Source organism: Paramisgurnus dabryanus, chromosome 1 (assembly GCF_030506205.2).
Source record: "Paramisgurnus dabryanus chromosome 1, PD_genome_1.1, whole genome shotgun sequence".
NCBI classification, from domain to species: Eukaryota; Metazoa; Chordata; class Actinopteri; order Cypriniformes; family Cobitidae; genus Paramisgurnus; species Paramisgurnus dabryanus.
Window position 1 is genome coordinate 33,921,486 of NC_133337.1, and position 25,637 is coordinate 33,947,122.

The window sequence follows — 25,637 nt, forward strand, 5'->3', positions numbered from 1 at the left end:
ATTGGATGGGTGCCGTAGAAGGGACGCTCTGATTGGTAGATTCGGAAAATTTAAACTCGAGGCTGATAAATAAAACGGGTTGAGACTTACTACATGTGCATTATATTTTATTTAAGGTATTAACTATAATGAGGACAAAATGACTTTAATAGAGGCTATAAACTTGTAGAAAGAAAAAATTATAAGATACAATAAAGAATTTTGCAGATGTATAAAGGTATATCAACAACATTTTATTGGCCAAATGATACAACTTGTCACGTTGCAACAAAAGACAAAATTATTACAGAACTTAAGTCACTTTTAAGCTTTACATATTTCCCAGCATTCAAGTTCTCTCATGGGGAAAACATTTACCACAAGTTCACACTAGTATTGATTTACAATTGAATAACACGTTCCTCAAGACCACTTCCATTGAGAGATGTCATCAAGTTGTACACAAGCTCTTGCATATATTCCCTTGAAAAAGAAACAAATGTACTAAAAGCACATGTTGTAACACCAAAACAAAATAGCAAAATTTTAACCAAAGTGATCACAGTGCTGCAGAAACAGACCGCTATGTATGGAGCTGACCGGTGTGTAGTGGGCATCAAAGACAAAGCAGGCAGCTAGAGGATTAGCATTTATGCTAGCACCCTCAGCTCTACCGCAATATCCCGATGCTCGTATCTACAATGTGCGTGTATGTGTGCGCGTTTCGTTTTTTTATTCGCCACACTCCAAAGTCATGCTCGGCAGTACGGTCCGTCTCAAGTGAAGAAGGGTGGTGGCACAGCACTCTGCTGGGGTGTGGTTTCCTTGACCCATCCCGTCCCCTGACCTCTCCCGTGACCTCTCCTCCTTTGGCTTCTTCTCTCAGTCTTTACACTTAGGCCTTGATCTCTGCTGGAGGGCAGTATAGTACTTCAGAATTCTCAGATGAAAGTTCCTCTGTAAGAGATGGGAGGTTATAGGGAATTCTGTGAGATGTGCAATGTTACATAATGACAATATTTACATATTCATATTTATTGGGCAGAAGCTTTTATAATAACTTTCACTCATTTTAGCAAAATCTTGTTGTTTGTTATTATATTTCCCTAATTTCTAGCTATAGGAAAAATCATACATTTTATTTTAAATACATTTCAGAAGACACACCTAATTATACAAACCACCAATCAGGAATAAGAAATGCCGAACAATACAAAAAAACAACAACTCACCAGGCAGGACACATTTCCACAAGCCATATGTTTTCCCTACAGCAGTCTGCCACAGACGCAAAGTACCATCCTCTGATCCACTGGCATAAAGCTCTCCATCAGGGCTGAATCGCACGCAGTGTACAGGCCCGAAGTGTCCCTTATATGACTCTGAACGGAAGACACAATCTTTATTGTAATTACACCGAGCGCATTTATTCAGTCATCCTTATTTTTCATATCATTTGCTCGTACAGTTAATACACTACAGGTTTTTTGATGAATAATTAAGGTATATTTGTACCAAGCAACAATATTCCTACCCATTTCCTCCTTGGTACCATAGTCGAATTTGTAGAGTTTGAAGTCATCTCCTCCCGCAACGAAGAAGTCTTTCTCGGGATGAAGAGAGGCCGAGTGAATAGAAGCAGGGGCATCTACAGTCTTTATCAGATCCAAACTGAAGACAACAGACATTGGATTGAGCATTATCAGCTCTCAGTACAGTTTTAAGGACAGTTTGTCTTCCAATTAAGTCCCCAAGGTTATATTTGGATGATATGACATATTGGAGGTTGGTTTAAAGGTCACCTAAAATGGCAATTTTCCCAGATGTAATATTAATCTTGGGTGTCCCCAGAATGAAGTCTCAGGTCCAAATATCTTTAAATGCAAATGAGCTGCTGCTTTCCTCCCTATTTACTGTTATCTATACAGTTTTTAATGAGACCATTACCTTACTTCATTGTTCATAATGAATTTGGTTATGAATTATGTATAGATAAAATAGAAATTATGACCCAACTGTTGACTTTGCGTGGTTGTGGGCGGAGCCTGCGCAAAGTGATGTCAGTTTGGTTATACAACAACAGCTTGTCCAATGAGACTGTTGAGGTTTAACGGGGATTTCAAAAAAGAAGTGAGGAGATGTTTATCATTACAGGGTGGCTGTGTACACACAATTATGTTCAAACAACATATAAAAGTGAATTTCTAATATTAGGTGACCTTTAAAACACACTGTCAGCAGTCTACCTGTGGGCTTTATAGAAAGCGATAGTTCTTCCGTAAGTGATGACGAGAACCTCGCCATCAGGAATATACTCCATGCTGCTAACCGATGCATCAAATGACAGTGTCTTCACTGCCTCCTTTGTGTTCTTGTCCCAAAGTCTACACACAAGAGCACACACAAAGTCAAACCAATGCAGAATGATGACACATAACGCATAACCGGTTGGCAATTGTGTACATCAAAAGGCATTTTGCACTCACCTGATAGTTTTGTCATCGGCAGCGGAAAGAATCTGTTGGTCATTGTTACACCAAAGAGCTTTCTTTATCGCAGAGGTATGGCCTGCAATCTCCAGGGGTTCTGCAATTTTAATGTCAAATAGTCTTGTTATTTTGGGTGTTGGGGATGTCTTGACATACCTAGCAATGTCAAACGTCACTTTGCATACCTGCTTCAGGTTTGTTGAGGTCATAGATGCGCAGTATTTTGTCATTCCCGCCAGTCAGGAGACAGCTACTGTCCTATTGATTAAGCAAATGCTGGTGAAGCATATTTTTTGGACATGGTTTTGAGTATGTGTGTTTTGTTTTTATGTCATACATGGGCACATGCACCATCATTATTGTATTAGAAACGAGAAATACCTGTGTGAAGTTTACAGATTTTACAATGTGCTTGTGTGCCAGGGTGAGGACCTCATCTCCAGTGACAGCATCCCACACCTTTCTGCCAAAGATAAATTAAAAGAGACAGTAACAGTGTTAAAAAAAATCTTTGTTTGTGTGTGTATCACAGCAGTTTACCCAAAATTGGTTTTCTTGGTCCTTACGCTGTAAAATCTGCTGCGGCCGTAGCTGCTTTTGTTGCTTCTTTATTTAAGGTGGCACCCCACACGGCACCCTTGTGACCCAAGAATGTCCCGATCCAGTCCCCGGTGTCCCCTTGGCGCAACATGGGTTTGCCATCTGTACGGGACAAAATACACACAATGAATGAACATGTGGATATCCAAGACTAGAGATTTAATAAAGACTTTACTTTTTTATGTGGTTAGCTAGGAACCATAAACAAAGAAAAGATAACACATACCTTTACAGGCACTAATTAGGAAATATCCATAAGGGGTTATTCCACTAAACGCCAGATCCACAACAGGTCTGGTGTGACCAGAGCAGGTCAGAGGAGTCTGTCTCATAGCCATACTCACTGGAGACCTGGAGAGAAGTAAATAAACGTAAGAACCTGACCATTCACATTGACTTTCATTTTATTATATCCACACAGACGTTACAATTTGTCAAACTCGTATACACATGCATTCAGCGGAACAGATGGGCTGGCTAACAGCAGCTTCGCTAGCTAGGAAATCAATCATTACCTTGCAAAGGCAACACAACAACGACACACAACAGTCCTACGTGGCCAAAATAAGTTTTGGGGAGGATCGAGCTGCACTCCCAGCTACAGTGCTGTGCCACCAGCTACACAAAAGTGCAACTTGTGAGTGTGAGTGTGTGTGCGAGCTAAACTCGAGCCCTCGCTAACGATACAGGAACATAATGGAAGCGGCGGTGTAAAGAACGTGCATCATTTCCGGCCCGCGACGCCACAGGATTGGTCAGCAACGGGTCACGTGATACAGCTTAGACGTCACTTGGGAAGTATTTTTCACAGTTCCTTGGAAGAAAAGCACGAATAAAATTAATTTCTGAAGTAATAATAATATTTATTTGGGCTGTTTTGCGTAAAGATATTGTGTTTAGCCCAAATGTGTTATATTATTGAAATTGTTGAGCTAATTGGGCCATTTAAGGAAATACTTTTAGTTAAATGACAAAAAGTATATTTTTTATATTTAAACATAAATATGCTTGTAATTATATAATTGTTTTCATACTATTTTGTATATTTTTAATTCAGAAGTGTTTCCTTTGTCCCACTAGTACTCAGAATTCTGCTTATTTATAAAATAACATTTTCAACACATTGTTTAGATTTGTGTTGTTTGTTTTTTAATGTGTTATATCGTAATGTATTTTGACAAAATAATTCATAAATCTAGGTTTGGAACAGATAAAGTTTTCATTTTTAAATACTATTTGTAAATTATTTAAATAATATTTAAAAATTGTAAAGAAAAATTTACAGAAAGCCGTTATATCTATATAACAAGTTTTACCTGTTTTGGGATCGATTGTATGGTCTCAATTTTAATTAATATTTATTTATTATGCTTCACGTGGCGCAAATATGTTTGAATGCAATTGTTACACATGATGTAATGTTGTTAAAATTATCATTCTCTATGTATTTATAAAACCCAGTGACCTTTGATTGAGTCTATAAAGTAAACTTTATGAGCCACTCCGGGCTTCCTGTAGATGAACAATATATGTAAAGCAAAAAGCGATAATTGCGCTTGTTTCTCTTCACGACATATACACCTGGACAGGATGCGGGTGGAAATGTTTTTCTAGAAACATCCAAATGGAAACAATGTGTCCGAACTTTAATTTGTCAAATTCTGATGTTACATAACATCCAGTGATGACAAACTGACGTGTTTTCATTGTAGTTAGTGTCATGGGACATATTCCTGAGAGACATCCCAGAGAAGTTTCTAGAATATGTTGAAAACTAAATCAATTTAAACAGATATTAGTAGGCCTACTTAATGGATTTTTAAACGCATATGTGTATGATCAATAAAGATGATGACTTTTAGACGATTTCTGTTCCTTTGAAAATCTGCTAAGGGCCACTCTATGTCCAGTTAATGGCTTTAAACCGTGAGCACAGATTTTATTAATTTGCGGTCGATGACATGAAAACAGAAAAGCAAACACCGATTCATCTTTACCTGCATTACCTTAGTTACACAGTAACGCTGAAAGTTTATTGATGCAAATACAAAGCAACTTGTGAGTCATACAGTACCAGCATGCACTGCGACGGTCTCTTAACACAGGGGTGGGATTATCCGCGAGCGTTAAAAGTACAGATTCATTTAAGAGATTCGGTTCGTTTGGACACAAGATTCAATAAATCGACCCCCCCAAACCATCACTAAAATAAACACGTATTTCTTATTTAAATTATTCTACGTATTAAACCATATGCTTAGTAAATCATATAAGTATTGGCTCATACACCCACAAACAAATGTTATACAGTCGAGTGAATTCTAAACATGTAACGAATCGACTCAAGGGAACCATTCTAAAAGAACCAGCTCAAAAGAACGATTCATGAACACAGGAGGCGTAACCGTGCATCACCCGAGCTCAAATCCGCACCCATCTTTACATGATCGCATTCATTGAATCTTCCTTGCTGTCGACCAGATCTTTACCCATTGTCGTACCAGTAAAAGCAATCGTTAACAGCAATGGCCAATTACATTCACGTTCCCGAATGTGCACCGCAGGTTCCTAAATTAGACGTGACGGTGGACGAGCACGACTACAGAGCCGGAGCGCTGAAATTGATCAAGACGCTCAGACCCCGTTGGAAACCTTCCGAGGTCAAAATGAAGGTAATTCCCACACTTTCCCTTAATGCTTACAACTCGGTTGCTCTAAGTGCGGCAAAAAGCCGACACGAGCTAACAAAAACTAGATTCACAGGCGTTATATAACGCAGAAGGCCAAGTTGAGTCTTCAATTCCTGAGCTGCGTCACCAGATGGACCCAACGAGACCATGGCGCGCGACACAGACGCGAAAGCGAGCCAGTGCGAGCTGTCAAAGCGGTAGTCTTGCAATGCTCTTATTCATAAAAACGTGTGTTTGTTTCATTTTTTAAACATTTCTTAGGCTATTTAAACTGTAAATGTATTAGTAAGAGGAATTGTAATAATAAAATTGCAACGGGAAATGTGTGGGCGGATGATCTCTGCAGTTTGATATATTGTAGCTTATAATGTAACGTTAGATGTTACTGTACACGAGTTTGATGAAATACAAGTCTCTCTCTCTCTTTCTGTATGTGTGTGTATGTGTGTGTGTGTGTTTGATCACACTCCACTTTTGTGGCTTTAAGGTGCCAATACGTGCAAAACAAAACATAGTTTATAAGTGTGTATTTATTATCTAGAGATGATTAATTGCTCTAGATATGATGATGCAGGTAAGGCAATATGGTTGAATTGAAACATAAAAATATTGTTTTTCTTCTTGGACACGTTTTTGTGACCTAGTTTAGTTTTTGTCCTTTCCGTCATAATAAAGATACTGACTTATCTTAGAGTAAATAATATAAATGAGTCTCTATATCGCTGATATATATCCCTGATATATCGCATGTCACTGGGTAGATTAGTTACAGGGACCTAATGTCAATAAATAGAAGTATATTTTTGAATCTCTAAAGCAGTGATCACCAAATTCCTGGAGATCTACTTCCCTGGAGAGTTCACCTGAACCTGCTAATCAAGCTTTTCACAACTCCATAAAAATTAAAGGCGGGTGGGATCTAAAGTATGCAGGAGGGTAGATATTCAGGAATAGGGTTGGCAACCACTGCTTTTTGAAGCATCACTTTCATTTGGCTCCTACAGTTACGCAGTTATTCCTTATTTCTAAAATTAGTTTATAATTTATAGCTGTTTGGCATAATTAGTTTTAAACTGGAACTGTATTAGTAGTTAGCTGTGCAAAAGTCATGGGTTAGATTTCCAGGGAACACATAAAATGTATATTTGGAAAGCACTGTAAGTCGCTTTAAGCGTCCGACAAATGCACGAAAGTAAATTTGGCACTACACATGCATCGTTGATTAACCCGAGGCGTAGATTCAAGATTTCAGAGGGAGGACACCCTTCGCAAACCTGAGAGGGCAAACGCCTTGTGTACTTCATAGTTCGGAGAAATGTTTTTTCTTGATGATTCCTAGAACGTATGATGCAGGCATTCCTATATTTCCATATATTCCTGTGTTGGATCTTGCACTTGACTTGTCTTAGGCTTTCTTGGAAGTCCAATAATATGGGAACCTGCATGTATTATTGACTATTGACCACCACAGCTTTGAAAGTCTGCAGTGTGATGGTTCAGGTTTCTGTTGCCTTGGTGCTCGGTACTATGGCAATAGAAATCTTTCCTTCTGCCCGGTGCCCGTGGTGAAACCTTAAATCAAAAATTTAGTCATTAGTCACTACAATAATAATTCCTTCATTCTCACTGCAGATCATGTTAGTTGTTTTAACATATACATTTTTCCCCTAAAATAAGAAACTCGCGTATAAAAAATAATAAATGTAGATTAAAAGTTAGAAATCTGTAATAAAATACTTGTAATCCGATTAGCCGAACAGGGCTTGGCACGAGGTGTGGAAGAGTTATTTCCTCGTATAAACAAAACTGGTACGGGTGTAACCTACTTGCATGTGGGAAAGTAATAAGATACATATTGGGTTGTTTTAATGAACCTAAAAACAAAACAGGTTGCTCAGCACATGCCAGACCCCTCTGACGCTGGCAGAAATACAATTCCTAACCCACTGTCAATAAAGGAAAAGTTCACCCAAAAATGAAAGTTCTGCCATCATTTACTAATAAAATATTTTGCTAAATGTTAATAAGCAAACAGGTGGCAGTACCCATTGACTTCCACACTATTTGGTTTTCCTACTATAGATGCCAGTGGGTAGGTACGTCACGTAACGTTATTGATTAATATCATTTATCAAAATATCTTCTTTTTGTGTTCAACAGAATAAAAAATACAGCCATTGTACCGATAATGAGCACTACTGACTACCATAGTAGGATTAAAGTATACTATGGAAGTCAGTGGGGCTTATGATCGGTTTGGCTTCATACATTCCTCAAATTTCTTTTTTTTTGTGAACTTTCCCTTTATATCACACATAGTGGAGACGATTGAGCCCTGGAATGCTAGGTTTCCCAAACATGCTTCATTTACATCAGTCGGACAATGCAAATTTGTTCAGCGCTGTCACATGGAGTTGCTGTCATCAATTTAAATAAACTCATGTGACACCTGACTCAAACATCTTTATTTGTAAACTAACATTACATCGAGGATAATTGTGTTTTGTTAGACATCAGCTATCAAACATCCGTGTTGTAAGGGCAAAGAAGTTTGCATTGAACTATTTGGTGTCAGAGCCCTACCTTCATAAGCAGTGCTTTTACGTACCCAAGTTTGAGCCTTGACTTCGGCCTTTTCCCAAACTCATTTCATGCTTTTCTTCTTTGGAACTTCCCTTCACTAACCAATTTCCTTTAAAATGTGGAAATATTTTAAAATAAACATTTGTTTTGGTCTGACGGTCAAAATTCCCCTTTTTTCCAAACTTGCAAAGTGCGAGTTAATTAATCTGCTGACTTCAGAGTGAAATAAATGCAAAAGGAACTAACAAACATGCTGATGCAAACAAAGGTTTTCTGATGTATCTCTTTAAAGGTTAACCTCAAACCATCTGTGCTGTCGATAACACCAGTCTTCGCTTCTCTTCTTCCTCTTTTCGCAGTTTTTCACTGACGGCATTACAAACAAGCTGATTGGCTGTTATGTCGGTGGCTCCATGCAGGAGGTGGTCCTGGTTCGCGTCTATGGGAACAAGACGGAGCTTTTCGTGGACCGGGAGAACGAGGTCAAGAGCTTCCGTGTCCTCCAGGCGCATCGGTGCGCGCCACGCCTCTACTGCACCTTCAACAACGGCCTGTGCTATGAGTTTCTGCAGGGTATGGCCCTGGAACCCGAACATATCCGCAGCCCTGCCATGTTCAGGTGGGAAAGGGTCACAAACATTCATTTAATTCTTAATTCAGGCTTTTTCTATAGTCAGATCAAGGCCAGAACATGTTTGTCCTTCGTAATACTGCCCTAATGGATTAAGAACTAGTGTGATGGAGATTGACTGACGTTGACCATTAACTAGGCAGACGTCCGTCTCGAAACCCCAACCTTCACCCAGTAATCTCTTAAGACGAACAGTGACGCATTAACATCTTGCTCACATGCTGCCCAGGCCGCCTGCCAATACGTATGAGTTCTCAGACAGCTGTGAAAGAACAAGGCTACTGTGTTAGCAGGGTGATAGCAGAAGTGCTGGCCGATAAGCTATTTTAAACAGTTTCATTTAAAGGGGTAGTTTTAAAAAGCAGCATTTGTTTCCGACCTCAGTAGAACACAAATGCAATTATGAAAAAGCAGTCTGAATGATGTTTTTAATTAATATTCATTTGGAGACCGATAACAAAATTGGTAACTTACATGTAGGGGTGCACTGATAAATGCAGATATACATTAATAATACATGGCCGATAACTATTCTTAGTCGCACAGCCGATAATATTCACCCCTATTTTATGTACTACGGCTTTTGATCAGTAAGTCCTTATCGATCTGAAATCACTGTTAGTTTAAATGGTTTAAAACCTGGATTTGAAAAAGCAACACTCGTCAAACATAATCATTATACATATTCTTTATTATGAAAATACCTGAAAAGGTTTAAAGAACAGCAATATAAATATATCCTTAAGACATTTCCTGGAGCTTCGTGTCATAGCTGCATGTGTGTAGTTACTCGTCTGGAGCGCACATTGAGTTTCTGCACAAGAGCGCCTCCTGGCTTTTGGATGTGGCGGCATTTCACAGTAATTCATTGAGAAGCATAGCAAGCATTATCGGCCGATATATCTGTGCACCCCTCCTTGCATGACTCAAATTTTGCCCTGTTCCCCACACAGCTCATGTGTTTCAGAAACAGATTGAGTTCTTTTTAGGGTCGACCGATTTTTGTGTTTTTCAGGGCCGATACCAATTATTACAGATCGAGTGGACCTGATATTTTGAACCGATATATATCGGTAGAGTGCTTTTAAATAGCTTTAATTCTGAGAACTGTTCATAATAATAACATTAATATTAATGGTAGCAATAATAACATAAAAATTGGTTTTGAAAATGACCGATAATCATAAAAATGGTTAATATCGGTGCCGATAATCGGTCGACCCCTAGTTCTTATCCAAGCTTAAGGCTAAAATATTTTCAGTTATTGCATAAACAACTACAAGAACCTCAAAATGTAGTTGACTAAATGAGGACAGCATTTTCACTTTTGGCTGAACCGGCTCTTTAAGTAGGACACGGCTCCAACATCGGCCGAGAATGTATCATATTGTATATTACAGTGTATTACATACATTTTGCTTTTTTAACAGGAACATTGCAAGGCAGATGGCTAAGTACCATGCCATACATGCCCATAATGGTTGGGTGCCCCAATCAGACCTCTGGATAAAGATGACCAAGTTCTTTTCCCTTGTGCCTTCACATTTTAATGACCCTGAAAAGGACCAGAGGTGAGAAGAGCTGGAAGGCAACATTTTCTTCTATTTGCACATTTTATTAAGGCGTTTCTTCTGCAAAATAAAACAAGCAGGGAGTTGTGCACACTCAGCACCACACCCACAGGTATAATTATGTCTTAAGGCAGTATTAAAGCAGTCACAAGACATTCACATCTTTTGAAGTGCGGAAATTAAAGTACTTGGACAGACTGCCAAACAAAGCACATTAATTGGCAGTGATGTATAAAATGTACGAGATTCCTCTAATGTTTGACTTTTCGCTACCCGTTCTCATTGTGGATTGAAATAGCCACCCAATGTTACATGACTCATCTTGTCACAGTTTCTGGTTCGTGCAGAGATCCACGTATTTGCACAAGTACGAGTACGACAACACACATTTAGCTGTCAATCTATAAACTGGTTGAACGGCAATATATATATCAACGCTTTCTAATTCATTTTGCAGGTGGGAAATTTTCATAAGGCAAGTAGATTTTTACGTTGTCTGAAAAACGCCTTGCCTTGATGTTTAAAGCGTTCTTTGCAGGGATGCAATGTGGTTGCTTACTGGCCTAGAAAGTGCAACTAATTATTTTGATGAAAGTATGATGGGTTGCCTTTTAGTGTTTTTGCAAACAGTGTCTCTGTGGTTACTTAACTATTTATATACTCACAACTATACTCCAAAATAACTCCGTCTTTCTACTAACTTGAATTCGTTGCCGTGTGGAAGCTAGTCTTGGTTTTATGTGTTTACATTCATAACAATATAATTTACTCATGAGGGCGGCATGCCTTAACTTAATCCCACTCAAAACTATGCAGAAATATGAGCATGTTTTAATAAATGCATGCGTGTGTGGGGGTTGAAGTGGACATAAAAGGGGAAGTATTGGGACTCGTTTTCAACTATTAATTTTAATTAACCCTTTTAATTCAGTTTATGTAAATGATCCTGAACGGTTGTATTATTTTGCAAGCGCAAATCATCTCTTAATGAAAACTGCATTCAGACTATTTAGCATACAATATGAAAAATACCGTATAAAGCCTTTTTTTGACCACTAGTAAAGTACTTGCGACTTGGGGATGCTAAACAATTAATCGCGATTAATCGTTAGCAGAATAAAAGTTTTTGTTTACATCACATATGTGTGTAAACTGTGTATAATAAATATGTATATATATATAAATATGAACACATTCATGTATAATTTTAAGAGAAAAAAATGTATATACTAAGTATTTATATATAATTTAAATTATACCTAAATATACAAATGTATATACACATGTAAACATTTCTTAAACATATACATGCATGTGTGTACATTTATTTATACAAAGTTATTATACACAGTTCACACACATATGATGTAAACAAAAACTTTTATTCTGCCAACGATTAATCGCGATTAATCGTTAAGCATCCCTACTTGCGTCACATCAAAGGACAACTTTGGAGTGTGTTTTATAACAAATTTTGTAGATGATTTTCATTTCATTTCCAAATGATTTTCATTTCGTCTAAATAAATGGAGTGGCAATCCTATTTGTTATTCAACACTGGGGATATCATATTTTTCCTAGGCTATATTTCCATATGCCATATTTAAAATCGCACAATGAAAATTTGCATTATGCATTTGACTGACGCTTTTATCTGAAGTGACTTACCAAAGTGCATTCAAGGTATATGTTTTATCAGTATGTATTGTATGTTCCCTAGGATCAAATCCATGACCTACCATCTACCAGCTGAGCTATAGGAACACGTTTGAGAGCATTTATTATACATTGCCATTATTCTCCTTCATGACTTTTTAGAAACTTCCCAATTATTTGAATATCTTTGTAATGAAGTGAACGATACTTTAACTTCCCGTGTGCTCTGTTTTCAGGCTGAACAGCGAGGTCCCCAGCGCGACCTGTCTCAGAGAGGAGATGATCTGGCTTCAGCAGAACCTTTCTAAACTGGGTTCCCCAGTGGTTCTCTGCCACAACGATCTGCTGTGTAAGAACATCATCTACAACCAAAAGGAAGGTGAGTCCTACAGACCCAATCGGCTTCGTTCAGCCACAGAGTTTGTTTCCCCAACCCCCCAGCCTCAGGTAGGCTTGAATTAAGTGTTTTCACCTAAATTTAGTATGGATGCCCTTCCCTAAAAGATCTTAAAATGGCATTCTCATCCAGCAATTTCATCAGTGGACCAGGTGAATTTACTGGTTTCCATAAAATGTGTTTTTTTTGTGTTTTTTATATCAAAAGCAAATGTTTGTGTTGTGCATTGGGCATTGTTGCAATCTTCATAATGTATAGACTGGCCACTGTCCCGGGATACCGGACAGGCTGGGAGTGAATGCAGGTGACTTGGAAGATAGTGGGCATGTGAGAAAATGGCTGTAGTAGTAGAAAACCATATATTTCCTGTCTCTTTTTTTTTTTTTAAAAGACAGGCGCATTCGAACTGATGATAATGATCACGTAGCCATAAAGGTACCAGCTGCCCGAAAACTGTACTTGGACCAGTAAATAATTCACAACAATAGATTACACATTCGGTCATGGAAATCTGGTTCGGGAACAGGGTTTGGAGGCAGCTACGACCTTGGGCACTTGTTTGTATTTAAACTTCACAAACCATAACTTTCGGAGAGGAAGGAGGCCACATTTGTAGAAAAAAAGCTAAGCCACTTCCTCTTACCAGCGTTTAAAACGCAGACAGTTTTCACAGTAAAACATGAAATGTGTTTTTTTTTCTGTCTCTGCCTTCTCTACACAAAGAGCTACAGAGAGAAAGTAAAGAGCGTTTCGCAATCGCCAAGATTTCCGAGACTGTACTTGTTTTTGTTTTTCTTTCTATTCGTAGTCACTCAGGGAGTCAAATAAGTTTGAGAGTCCCACAGGCTCAACCTGCTCACGAAGCCACCATGGCATTTACATAGAGGCAGTAAATCGCGGCCTCATTGGCTGGCTAATCGACCAATGGGGATGCTGTGTTGCGGGGGTGTGCGTATATGAGATGAGCCGTGTTTGTTCTTAAAGGGGAGGCGCCCAATGGCCTCTCTGCAGTGAAGCTGTGTGTGTTCTGTGACAGATGTGAGTTTGCCAAATCTCTTCATCTGCTGCACAGGGCTATAGCCACTGACTGGAGATGTTCAGTGTGTCCCGCTAGGACGCCACCGGGTCTGGTAACCACCTCACGTGTCTCTTTCTGTAGACCAACACTTCTGTCCAATGTCAATCAAACTTTTCTTGCACATCGTAAGCTTTAGAGCACTTGGAATGCAAGGCCAACACACGTAAACAAAATTCAATATTAAAACAACCAAGTAGTGGGTTGCTTTTAAAGGGGTCATGTCACGAGGAATCAAAATTTCGTTCATTTTAGAGGAGCTTGATGTACTGTAAAAATACAGTAACTTGTAAATTGTAAATTTTTAGCTTGTGAATTCATTTAAACTAGGGCTGGCAAAAGATTAATTGCGATTAATCGCATACAAAATAAAATTATGTTTTTGGTTTATGTATTTATTTTTTAATTTTAACTTTATTTTCATTTATTTATTTTATTTATTTATATTTGTTTATATTTTATATTATATAAAAATAGAAAATAAAAAAATATTTTTCTTAAATTGATATATATAATTTATATTAGAGCTGGGCATAGATTAATCTAGATTAATCTCATACAAAATAAAAGTAATTTTTTGCATAACATATGAGTTTGTGCTGTGTGTAATTTTTATGTATATGTATATTTATTTAAATATTGTTTTTTAATTTATATATAATTTAGAATATATAAATATGTGTGTGTGTGTGTGTGTGTGTGTGTGTGTGTGTGTGTGTGTGTGTGTGTGTGTGTGTGTGTGTGTGTGTGTGTGTGTATGTGTGTGTATGTATGTATGTATGTATGTATGTATGTATGTATATATATATATATATATATATATATATATTTATATTTATCTATATTTTTATATATTTTAAATTATATATAAATTAAAAAACAATATTTTTTAAATAAAACATTTTCTTAAATATATATATGTATGTGTGTGTTTAAATCTAGATAATATTTACAAATATCACGAATTCATATATTACGCAAAAAATTACTTTTATTTTGTATGAGAATCTATGCCCAATATACAAATAAATTACAACACACACACACACACACACACACACACACAAATATTACGCAACCACATACTTTTATGTTGTATGTGATTAATTGCATGCAAAATAAAAGTTTGTTTTTTGCATTATGTTTTTATTTAAATAATTAATACATTTAAAATAAATAAATTATAAATAAATATTTTAAATGTATTTATTTTTTTATTTTACATTTATTTTCATTTATTTATTTTTATTTATTTAGATTTGTAGATATTTTATATTATATAAAAATGCAAAAATATAACAAATATTTTTTTCCTATTTATACATATATGTGTGTATTTATATATACATTATATTTACACACAATGCACCCACACAAATATTATGCAAACACAAACTTTTATTTTGTATGTGATTAATCACAATTAATCTCTTAACAGCCATAATTCAAACATTTAATTAAAGAGAAATTGTTATTTATACACATCAGAGGTGATAAAAAATTTGCCCTACCCAATAATTATACGACAATGAAGAGTCAGCGGTGAAGATTTTCGAGGTGAATTGATAGTTTAAATATAAATTTTGAAAAAGGAACGCGAGTATTATCATAAGTGGACCTTTAAATTAATAAATAAAAAATGATATGGCCCCTTTAAGAGAACACACATATTTAGTTTGCACCAGAGGAGTAAGGCTTTGTATTCTGAAGTCAGCATCGTCCACACATCACTAAGTGACATCATTAAAGTCATTGCTTGCTGGACCACTGCTATACAGACTGTGTGTCACTACGATGCCCATTTTCTCTTCTTTATCTCCTGTCTTTCAAACCCTGTGGCCTTGCACAACGGCGGTCTCGTTTTTTGGCATTCTGTAAAGCTGTACACACGACTCTAATGTGAATAATTTATTTTTTCCTCTTTATCTTCTTTACTGTGTTGTGTTTCCTCCTTTTAGATGATAAGACTGTGTATGCATTTCTTTCTTTCACCAGACGAGATTTTTCCTGGAAAACTCTGAAATCTTGCAATGGCAACTCGTGTCCACTTGCTTCATATTTTGGAATTGGGGAGAAAATGGTATTTGTTTTCGGTTGAAGCTGAAGTTTGCCGTTTCTGTGCTTCAGTAAAATCAGAAATATAGTGATGAATTTTTACCGTTTATTCAAATATTTTAAAATGCATTAAAAATTTGCATGGGTGTGTTTAAACTGAGGCTCAGCTATGGGAAGAATTTAAGGAGGCTTGACTAAAATTACATGCGTGCAAATTTTTTAAAGGCATAGCCCACAAAAGTAGATCATCAAATATTGATAACAGATAAAATTGTAATCAATGCATGCTTTATTACTTGTGAGCTTTTTGTCTTCTGTGCATTTTTCGTATATTTGAATAAAACCCAGATTCCCTATATGGCCTTTTATTCAAGTTTAGTGTGTTACTTTTTTATAGTATAATATAACCTGAAGAGGCATTAAAAATTACAGATTTCCCCCCAGATGTCACTTTTGGCCACTATCGTTTTCCAAACCATTCTCCCAATCAGCAAACAATACAGTCCTGCCGTAACAATATACCCCTGCCTTTTGGGATGCTCATACTAACAGAGCAGAAATTCGATTACATTTCACCTATAATTTCCCGAAAAATAAAATCACAGTTGTTATTGCAAGTTTCCCACTTTTCCTCTTTCAAATATAACATGCTGTTTGTTTTACATGTGCATGTAATCTGTTTGATTCATCCATTTGTGTATTCTTTCATGCCTATCAGCAGAATGCAAATCCTTACTCCTTTACACAGATGTCATTTGATCAGTCATTTTAATTGCATAAACCCTATGTAGTGTTGGTTTGCTAATACAGGCATAGATTGTTACAGTAAAAAAGAAAAAAGGGTTTAAAAGACATCGCCCATGCGCTTTTCATTAACTAATTCATATTTGGTTTCCACCCCACAGGAAATGTCAAATTCATTGACTACGAATACGCTGGGTACAATTACCAAGCCTTTGACATTGGGAATCACTTCAATGAATTTGCAGGTAATGTTATGCCATTATTAAGTAAAGTAAGTTGACAAACCCGTTTATCAGGGTCGTCTGAATGTGACTGTAAGTGATTGTGTATGGCTTTTGGCGTGATTCACAGGTCTGAATGAGGTGGACTATAGCCTGTATCCTGGGCGAGAACTCCAGTTGCAGTGGCTTAGGGCCTATCTGGAGGCATACAAAGAGTACAAATCACTGGGCACAGACGTGTCCAATACTGAAGTTGAGGTGCTCTATGTGCAAGTCAACCGCTTTGCATTGGTGAGTAGTTTTAACTTGGACACATTTGGGTCCCATCCCATGCAGCGTTTACAGATACGAGTCCCCAATATACTTTTCCCAGATATAAAAATACCAATCATTATATATATATATATATGGAAAAGGAAGTGGACTAAAGCAACATTCGGTTAAATTTTTAGAGCTATAGAAAATGTAAACTTTCTTTACGGTCACTATTATGACCAAAAAAGCAGCGGTGCGCGTACAGTACACGTGTACTCTTCTGAAGATGAAAATTGCGTTACACGCACTGACCGTTAACGTATGCGTAAAAAGTGGACCTTGAAGGGACACTCCACTTTTTTGAAAATATGCTCATTTTCCAGCTCCTCTAGGGTTAAATATTAGATTTTTCCCGTTTTATAATCCATTGAGCCGATCTCCGGGTCTGACGCTACCACTTTTAGCATAGCTTAGCATAATCCATTGAATCTGATTAGACCATTAGCATTGCGCTTAAAAATAATCAAAGAGTTTGGATATTTTTCCTATTTTAAACTTGACTCTTCTGTAGTTACATTGTGTACTAAGAGCGACAGAAAAATTAAAAGTTGCCATTTTATAGGCCGATATGGCTAGGAACTATACTTTCAATCCGGTGTAATAATCAAGGACTTTGTTGATGTAACATGGCTGCAGCAGGCGTAGTGATATCACGCATGCCTGAAAATAGTCCCCTTGGTTACTTTCAATAGCAGGGGACTAGTTTCGGGCAGTGCTTTTTAGTATGCTAAAAGTGGTAGCCCACACCCGGAAATCAGCTAAATGGGTTCCGAAACGGTAAAAATCAAATGTTTAACTCTAGAGGAGCTGAAAAATTTAAATTTTCATACAAAGTGGAGTGTCACTTTAATATGGCGGCTGTAGAAAAGGAAGTCCCGCCTTCTAGTGAAAGAGCCAATCGGCTGCATCCTTTTCTCTAGCACAATGTAAAGCTTAATGAACAAATGTATGCCTCTTAGTTTTGGATTTATAATAGTATAGACTATAAATATGTTTACAAAGGTCTGACTTTGCTGAGAGATCCTCGACATTTGTTTAGTACATTTCTGTAAGAATAGATTCCATGATTTTCATTCACATGATGGGTAAAAAGATTCGATTTAGCCTCATCACAAAGGTTTTTATATGCTAGGTTTTATAAGCTTTTACCTTGCTGAAAGTTCTCCAGAATCAACACAAGCAACTTTCGTGCAGTACTGTGTTTTCTTTTTAATGGCCTCACTAAAGGACGCATTGTTCTCTTTCAAAGGCGTAGGTCGAATGTTTCTAAGCAACGCTTATGCTGTTGCTGTGAACTCTAATGTCAGAGTAAGCTGTAAAGTCGAGACAATGTAAAATTATTGTTTTTACTAGGGCAGCTTGATATTGAAGAAAAATGCCATATGCGATAACTTGCTAAATGATGCGTTATTTGGCATGTGATACAATAACGCCTTAAGTTTGTAAAATCATCATAATAAAAATAAAATATGTGACCCTGGACCACAAAACCATAAGTCATAAGTAGCACGGGTATATTTGTAGTAGGCATGCATAACGATTAATCGTGATTAATCTATAGCAGAATAAAAGTTTTTGTTTTCATCATATATGTGTGTGAACTGTGTTTAATAATTATGTATATATAAAAATGCACACATACATGCATGTACAATTTTAGTATTTATATAATATAAATTATTAGGGATGCACCGATACCACTTTTTTGGAATATGAGTACGAGTACTTACATTTCAGTACTTGCCGATACCGATACCGACTACTTCATAAAAAAACATGATTTAAATTTACAGATAACAGCTGTAGTCATATAATTTAACAAAAAAGTTTTCCAGTTTGTTGTAAACTCTGCATCTTTGGACAACACAAGAGACATTAACCCCTTACACACCGCCCAAACATAGACATTTCTCAGACCGTGGTATCGATTCCAGGTATCAGGGGACTTTTAACGAGTTCTTTAGAAAATGTGGTATCGAGGCCGATACCAGTATCGGTATCTGTGCATCCCTATAAATTATACATAAATATACAAATGTATATACATATGTAAACATTTATTAAATATATACATGCATGTGTGTGTATTTATCTATACAAAGTTATTATACACAGTTCACACACATATATGATGTACACAAAAACTTTTATTTTGCTATAGATTAATCGCGATTAATAGTTATGCATCCCTAAATTTTGTAGCAATAGCCACAATATATTGTATGGGTCAAAATTAGATCGACCGATATGGATTTTTTTTTTTTGTGCCGATGCCGTTACCGATTTTTTTTTTTATTAGCATTAGCCGATGACCGATACAGGCTGCCGATTTTCATAAGCCGATATTTGGGGCCGATACTGCTTTTGCTCACTCTCCACAATGACAAGGAACTATCAGCAAAGGATATTGATTTCTAGCACTTTACTACTACAAACATATATAGAGATGAGAAATAAAAACCCGCTTTGTTCAGCTATGATCAGCCGGTAGGCCGAGCTTTCGATGTTGTCATGGAAAGGTTAGTTGTTTTTAGTCACATGCCCTGCAATCGCTTGTGGCTTCCAGCACTCTGTCTGTAAATAATGGCGGGAAAAATCGGCGAACACAGCAGCCACGTATCGGCCAATGCCGATACACATAAAACTTGCAAAAATTGGCCCGATATATCGTCAAAATTTGTTTGTATGCCAAAAATGTATTAGGTTATAAATTAAAGATCATGGTGCATGAAGATATTTTATCAATTTGCTAACATAAATATTAAAAAATAAAATGTATCATTAGTAATATGTGTTGCAAAGGATTTGATTTGGAAGATTTTCTCAATATTAAATTTTTTTGCACCCTCAGATTCTAGATTTTCAAATGGTTGTATCTCGGCCAAATATTGGTTTTGTGGCCCAGGTCACATATTTTTAAAAACTAAAAATACAAATTTTAAATTGTGTCTTTCCAGTCTCTCTGACTTTTTGAAGTATTAAAATCATTTGGTTATTGCAAATCATTATGAAATGTGTATTGCAACATTCCCAACTTTCAATATAACTTGCAACCCTAGTTTTAGCTAAGTAAAAAATAAAAGATAGACTGAAATATTTGCAATAAAAATACATGCAAAACAACATGCATAATGGATATCCTCACTTTTTTTTAATGTATTCTTCCTCTGTTTTCTCCCCAGGCGTCTCATTTCTTCTGGGGACTGTGGGCGTTAATCCAGGCTCAGTACTCAACCATTGACTTTGACTTCCTGGGGTGAGATTTGACTTGCTTTTTAACATAAATGTTCAAAGCGAAGCTGTAAACAACCTACCCTGACACTTCACCATCACATTTGTTTTTTCACAGATACGCAGTGCTTCGTTTCAGCCAGTACTTCAAGATGAAGCCAGAGGTCACGTCACTGAACCTTCCAGAATAATCTCTCAGGTTACAGCTTGCGTTACTCTCTAGAGAAGAGCTCCCCCTGGTGGACACACATACTAACTGGAATGCTCTTCGGTTTTGTAGACTGAACTGTATGCACTTGTCTAAATATATATCGTTTTAGATAAGCCCCGATCATCTCTGAACCCAACGCCTCATCGAGTTGGTTCAGTGTGGTAGAAAACCAAGAACCTAAGCCCTCCATGCATTTATCTGCTGGTTAAGAGAGAGTCATCATCCCAGTGCCCTATTTGTAGCGATGTTTTCAATTGAGTGATATTGCCAATCGAGGAAGCAGCCAGCAAACGACTTGCTACAATGCACAATATCATCGGCTTGGCCTTGTATTTCCCATATATGTGAAAAAGCCCTGGAGAATCGAAAAGTAAAGAAACCCCCAGATACCACTTCAAATATTATATTATAATAACGAAAAAAGTCTGCTGGGTTGGTATTCAGCAACCTGCTATCACCCAAAAGGTCATTCCTACTTGTTTACACAACATTTAATGGGAGAAATCTGTGTACTGTATAGAAATGATGGGTTTACTGTATGGATAGTTTGGTTCTGTCTAAACACTGAGCTTCGGGCCTGTCTGTTCCCACTAGGGTCGGCTTTCCGACCCAGCTTTGGGGGACCAATAGAAGCATCGTCTCTGTTTCTGAATGAAGATTATTTCTTCATCCTGTCACTGTGAATTCATAAAGTTTCTCATCGGTTTTCTCAGCGCGGTGCTTGGGACGTTAGTAATAGTCGGATAAGGCGAAAGCTCATCTGACGGCCATGCCAAAGTGCTGATATTTCTAGCTTGTATATGTTGCACATTTTTCAGCGTAGACAAAAAATACTGCTTGAAAGAAGGTTTTTATACTTATTTAAATGGAGTGAAAGTGACCTGCGTGCATGTCTGGGAGGTTTCGGGAAAACTCTTTTTATCGGATGTATTCCAGAAAGGCCTTATCGACTGTATCGGCTGCTAGATGCACTAAGCTATCGATTAAACTCGACTTGTGCCGCAACAGCATAGCTATGGCGCCTTTGCACAAGCTGAGAACAAAATCAGTCCTCACTTTGTTACTTTAAATCTGCCCCTTTTTGTTTAGTTTTCATTGGAAACGAATTTAAGCTGTGATTTCGGTAACACTTTATTTGCCCCTATCGTGCGTATTAAGCATCACTGTAATAAATCACTTTATCAATTATGTAAATGATGTAATTATTTTGCAGAAATGACATGCAGCTAGCTCAATAAATTGTTACTCAGTACTTATTTAAAGCATAGAAATATAAACAGTGTCATTTTCTATTGCAAACCTCAGATCTTGAAATTTAAAGGGACAGTTCAGCCCCCCACCCAAAAAAATTTAAATACTGTTATTATTCACTCAACCTCAAGTTGTTACAAACTTCCTTGTAAAATTTCTTTGTTTTACTGAAAATAAAGGAAGATATTTGTAAAAAAGCAAGAAACAGAAGCACCATTGACTTCCATAGTAGAAAAGAAAAATACTGTGGAAGTCAATGGTGCTCTAAAATGATTTGGTTACAAACATTGCTCAAAATATCTTCATTTATACACATTTGTAACAACGTTTGGTTGAGTAAATGAGAGAATTTTTTTTTTCTGGGTGAACTTTTTCTTTAAACGGACAGTTCACACAAAAATGTCATCTTTTACTCAACCCTTATACATTTCTTTGTTCTGATGAACACAAAAATATTTGTAATAAAGCAAGAAACAGGAGCACAATTGACTTTCATAGTAAGAAAAAATAATGTGGAAGTCAATGGTGCTCTAAAATGATTTGGTTACAAATATTGCTCAAAATATCTATATTTGTGTTCAGCAGAACAAATACATTTATACAAGTTTGTAACAACTTAAGGTTGCGTAAATGAAATAATTTTTATTTTAGGGTGAACTATCCCTTTAAATGGACAGTTCACCCCAAAAAAATTATTTTGTTATCATTTACTCACCCTCATGTTGTTACAAACCTGTATACATTTTTTTACTGAAAAAATAAAGGAAGATATTTGTAATAAAGCCAGAAACAGAAGCACCATTGACTTCCATATTTAAAAAAAAGAAAATACTATGAAAGTCAATGGTGCTCTAAAATGTTTTGGTTACAAATATTGCTCAAAATATCTTCATTTATACATCAAGACATTTATTCACATTTGTTTTTGAGTAAATGAGAGATTTTTTATTTTGGGTTGAACTATCCCTTTAAATGGACAGTTTACCCTAAAATGTCATCATTTACTCACCCCATGTTGTTAAAAACCCATATAAATGTATTTGTTCTGATGAACACAAAAGAAGATATTTGTAATAAAGCAAGAAACAGAAGCACCATTGACATCCATATTAAAAAAAGAAAATACTATGAAAGTCAATGGTGCTCTAAAACGTTTTGGTTACAAACATTGCTCAAAATATCTTCATTTATACATCAAGCCATTTATACACATTTGTAACAACGTTTGGTTGACTAAATGAGATTATTTTTTTTATTTCTGGGTGAACTTTTTCTTTAAACGGACAGTTCACACAAAAATGTCATCTTTTACTCAACTCCTATACATTTCTTTGTTCTGATGAACACAAAGATATTTGTAATAAAGCAAGAAACGGGAGCACAATTGACTTTCATAGTAAGAAAAAATACTATGGAAGTCAATGGTGCTCAAAATGGTTTATTTACAAACTCAAATCCTTAAAATTGCTCAAAATATCTTCCTTAGAGAATGTTCATTTTTTGGGTGAACTATGCCTTTAAGTGCTTGCCTTCGCGCCACCTGGCCGTCCTCACGTACCTCATTTTCCTGTGTCAGTTTGTTTGTTACACGAAACCACGTACAATACTGTAAATATTAGAAACTGTGAAAAGCAGGCGCTATATTGTATTTTGAAGTATGCTTCTTTTTCCATGCCAGATCCAATTTTGGAGCTGAATCTATCACATACATTTTTTGAACAGTCATACACAGAATGCTACATTTTTATTTTGGTAATGTGAATAATATTAGAATTGATTCTAATAATGAAATGTATCACTTTTGCAGTTAGCTGTTATGGAGATTAACTGATGTCTTTGCACTCTTTAGCATTTATTTACAACAGAAAGCGAACTTTCAGCCAATTAAAATGCAAAGTTTGGGTTAACTTTGTACAGACCTGCCTCATGCAAGTGGTGTATGTGTACAGCTGTAAAGAAACTGTAAAAGAAATCTTTGCTTACTTTGTGAATAACTCAACTTTTTAAAGTAGGGGATGAGATCCTAAAGTGTTGCATCTTTAAATCATTTGAATAGAAATAAAATTCTACATATTTTATTTGACCATTTATTGTCTTGGCTTTTATTTTTATAGACTGTTAGAGATACACAAAGAGCTGTAAAATTATTAAAATTGGAAGGTTACAGATTTGTTCTCCTTTGCTTGTTTGTTTAACACCACACAAGCGTCTGAAGTTTAATGGCAAATCGAGTTTTGAATAATGGATTGTCTCGCCACTTTTCGTTCACACAAGTGGGTAACGGCGGTGATGAAAAATCATGCCTTTATTTTACGCTACAAAGTGTTTTAGAAAGAAATAATTACAACAGCGCTCCAGTTCATACCGTAATTGAATTAGTTTCAGTCCCTCCAGCGGCTTCCACCGACAGCTCCACATTAATTACCAAATTCAATATCTGATATTCACGCCTCAACTTATTTCCATTTCACAAAGGTCAAATTACAAACACTTGTCTGGAGTGAATTACAAGTGCCTCAGATAAACAAAACATAGATGTATGCCAGCATTACAATGATGATGCCTACATTTGCATAATTTACAGAATGGGTATAAATTTAGTACAAAGATGCTGGGTTGTTTCAACCCATGGCTAGGCAGTTGATATATAGACAAATTCAACCATCCCAGACAGCAGCCGACCCTGGGCCAGTTCTGTGCCAAAGTCTGCGGATCCGGCCCGGAGTCGGGATTGGTTTAAATGAAGCCAAAATGTTATTCATAAACAACCTTTAGTTTTTTTTTTAGAGTGTACAAGGCTATTCCCAAACAGCCCTATATTTTGAATTACAAGGCTTTTTTGCATTTTAACAAAAAGCCCATTTGCTTTTTCCACAACAGGTGGTAGACATGAACCAAATGACTGAAAAAGCTTAAAAGCAGCTGAAGGCAGAAGGAACGAGACAAAGCTTTTATTCAGAGTGTTTCTTTTACGGCGCCGCAGGAGGGAGTAATAAAGCAATACAGTTATGGCAACGTGTCCCACGGAGACAAGGTCGTGATAATACGACGTGAGGAATAAAGATGTACAAGGCACAAACAATGCGCAGCGGGTCAGGCGTTCATTCATCTTGATTAGACGTGCCAACCCAATTACAAGCGGATGAAACAGTAATTAGCACAAGTCTCACCTCATTAATCACATAAGACTTCTTCAGTCTATTTTTATCTGATGAATGGCTCTTTAAACATGGGGGGATATTTATATTTGGGGTAATTGTACACAGCTTGCTCGATCTAGTTTTATTTCACTGTAACCTCATTAGTTATCATTGTTTAATGGAAGCTCTTGTCGGGGCTAATGTGCGTTTCTGCACAACGAGATGATTTGAATTTGCTGCAGTGTTGATCCGATGTTTTGGGGATATTAATAAGACAGAATTTAGAGGCAAGATGTTGCATTAGCATATATGAAACATATTAGAAATAATAATAAAACATCTATATGGATAGCATTTATGTTTGCATATTTATTGGTTTAAAATAAAAATACAAATTGGAATGGTTTCCATTATAAATCAAATAATTAACCATTAGCTGTTTATTTAACTTAAATTTAATCCAAAGTGACTTATAGTTCAACCAAAAATGAAAGTTCGGTTATCATTTTCTCACTCTCATGTTGGTACAATCCTGAACAAATTAATAAGAAGATATTTTGAGGAATGCTTGTAAACAAACTGTTCATGAGCCCCAGTCACTTCTATAGTATTCTTTTTTTTCTACTATGGAAGTGAATAGGGCTCAAAATTGGTTACAATTTTTTTTTAAATCTTCTTTTGTGTTATCAGAAAATAAATAAATAAATATAGGTTTGTAACATGAGGGTGGAAAATGATGACCGAACTTTCATTTTTGGGTGAACTATCCCTTTAAAAAGTGCATTACAAGGTATACAT

At 36.4% G+C, this 25,637-nt stretch overlaps 2 protein-coding genes across 5 annotated transcripts; one reads left to right on the forward strand and one right to left on the reverse strand.

Annotated features, from left to right (window-relative positions):
- Positions 1 to 212: 212 nt before the first annotated feature.
- Positions 213 to 20,175, reverse strand: strap (serine/threonine kinase receptor associated protein). 3 transcript variants are annotated; one of them, XM_073814698.1, is made up of 10 exons: positions 20,153 to 20,175; positions 3,295 to 3,419; positions 3,035 to 3,170; positions 2,850 to 2,931; positions 2,654 to 2,726; positions 2,466 to 2,565; positions 2,226 to 2,363; positions 1,514 to 1,650; positions 1,212 to 1,361; positions 213 to 936 (listed from the first exon to the last, which is right to left on the reverse strand). In XM_073814698.1, the coding sequence occupies exons 2-10, from the start codon at positions 3,404 to 3,406 to the stop codon at positions 875 to 877; spliced, it is 990 nt and encodes a 329-aa protein (XP_073670799.1). In that variant the 5' UTR covers positions 3,407 to 3,419; positions 20,153 to 20,175; the 3' UTR covers positions 213 to 874. The 3 variants fall into 3 exon arrangements, with proteins under 3 accessions (XP_073670799.1, XP_065124744.1, XP_065124743.1); XM_065268672.2 differs by lacking the exon at positions 20,153 to 20,175 and adding an exon at positions 7,033 to 7,053; XM_065268671.2 differs by lacking the exon at positions 20,153 to 20,175 and adding an exon at positions 3,584 to 3,785.
- etnk1 (ethanolamine kinase 1) lies at positions 5,487 to 23,782 on the forward strand. 2 transcript variants are annotated; one of them, XM_065268669.2, is made up of 9 exons: positions 5,487 to 5,740; positions 8,701 to 8,960; positions 10,403 to 10,543; positions 11,001 to 11,018; positions 12,436 to 12,578; positions 16,632 to 16,715; positions 16,822 to 16,982; positions 20,189 to 20,262; positions 20,356 to 23,782. In XM_065268669.2, exons 1-9 carry the CDS (start codon positions 5,594 to 5,596, stop codon positions 20,426 to 20,428), a joined length of 1,101 nt encoding a protein of 366 aa, XP_065124741.1. In that variant the 5' UTR covers positions 5,487 to 5,593; the 3' UTR covers positions 20,429 to 23,782. The 2 variants fall into 2 exon arrangements, with proteins under 2 accessions (XP_065124741.1, XP_065124742.1); XM_065268670.2 differs by lacking the exon at positions 11,001 to 11,018 and having other exon boundaries at positions 5,488 to 5,740.
- The last annotated feature ends 1,855 nt before the right edge of the window (positions 23,783 to 25,637 follow it).

Coding starts and splice junctions, on each gene's coding strand:
- strap (XM_073814698.1), bottom strand. CDS start 3,406: ATGGCTATGAGACAGACTCCTCTGACCTGCTCTGGTCACACCAGACCT. Junction 2,932..3,034: donor GCCGCAGCAGATTTTACAGC/GTAAGGACCAAG, acceptor TATCTTTGGCAG/AAAGGTGTGGGATGCTGTCA. Junction 2,727..2,849: donor AATCTGTAAACTTCACACAG/GTATTTCTCGTT, acceptor CTTAATCAATAG/GACAGTAGCTGTCTCCTGAC.
- etnk1 (XM_065268669.2), top strand. CDS start 5,594: ATGGCCAATTACATTCACGTTCCCGAATGTGCACCGCAGGTTCCTAAA. Junction 12,579..16,631: donor CATCTACAACCAAAAGGAAG/GTGAGTCCTACA, acceptor TCCACCCCACAG/GAAATGTCAAATTCATTGAC. Junction 16,716..16,821: donor TCACTTCAATGAATTTGCAG/GTAATGTTATGC, acceptor CGTGATTCACAG/GTCTGAATGAGGTGGACTAT.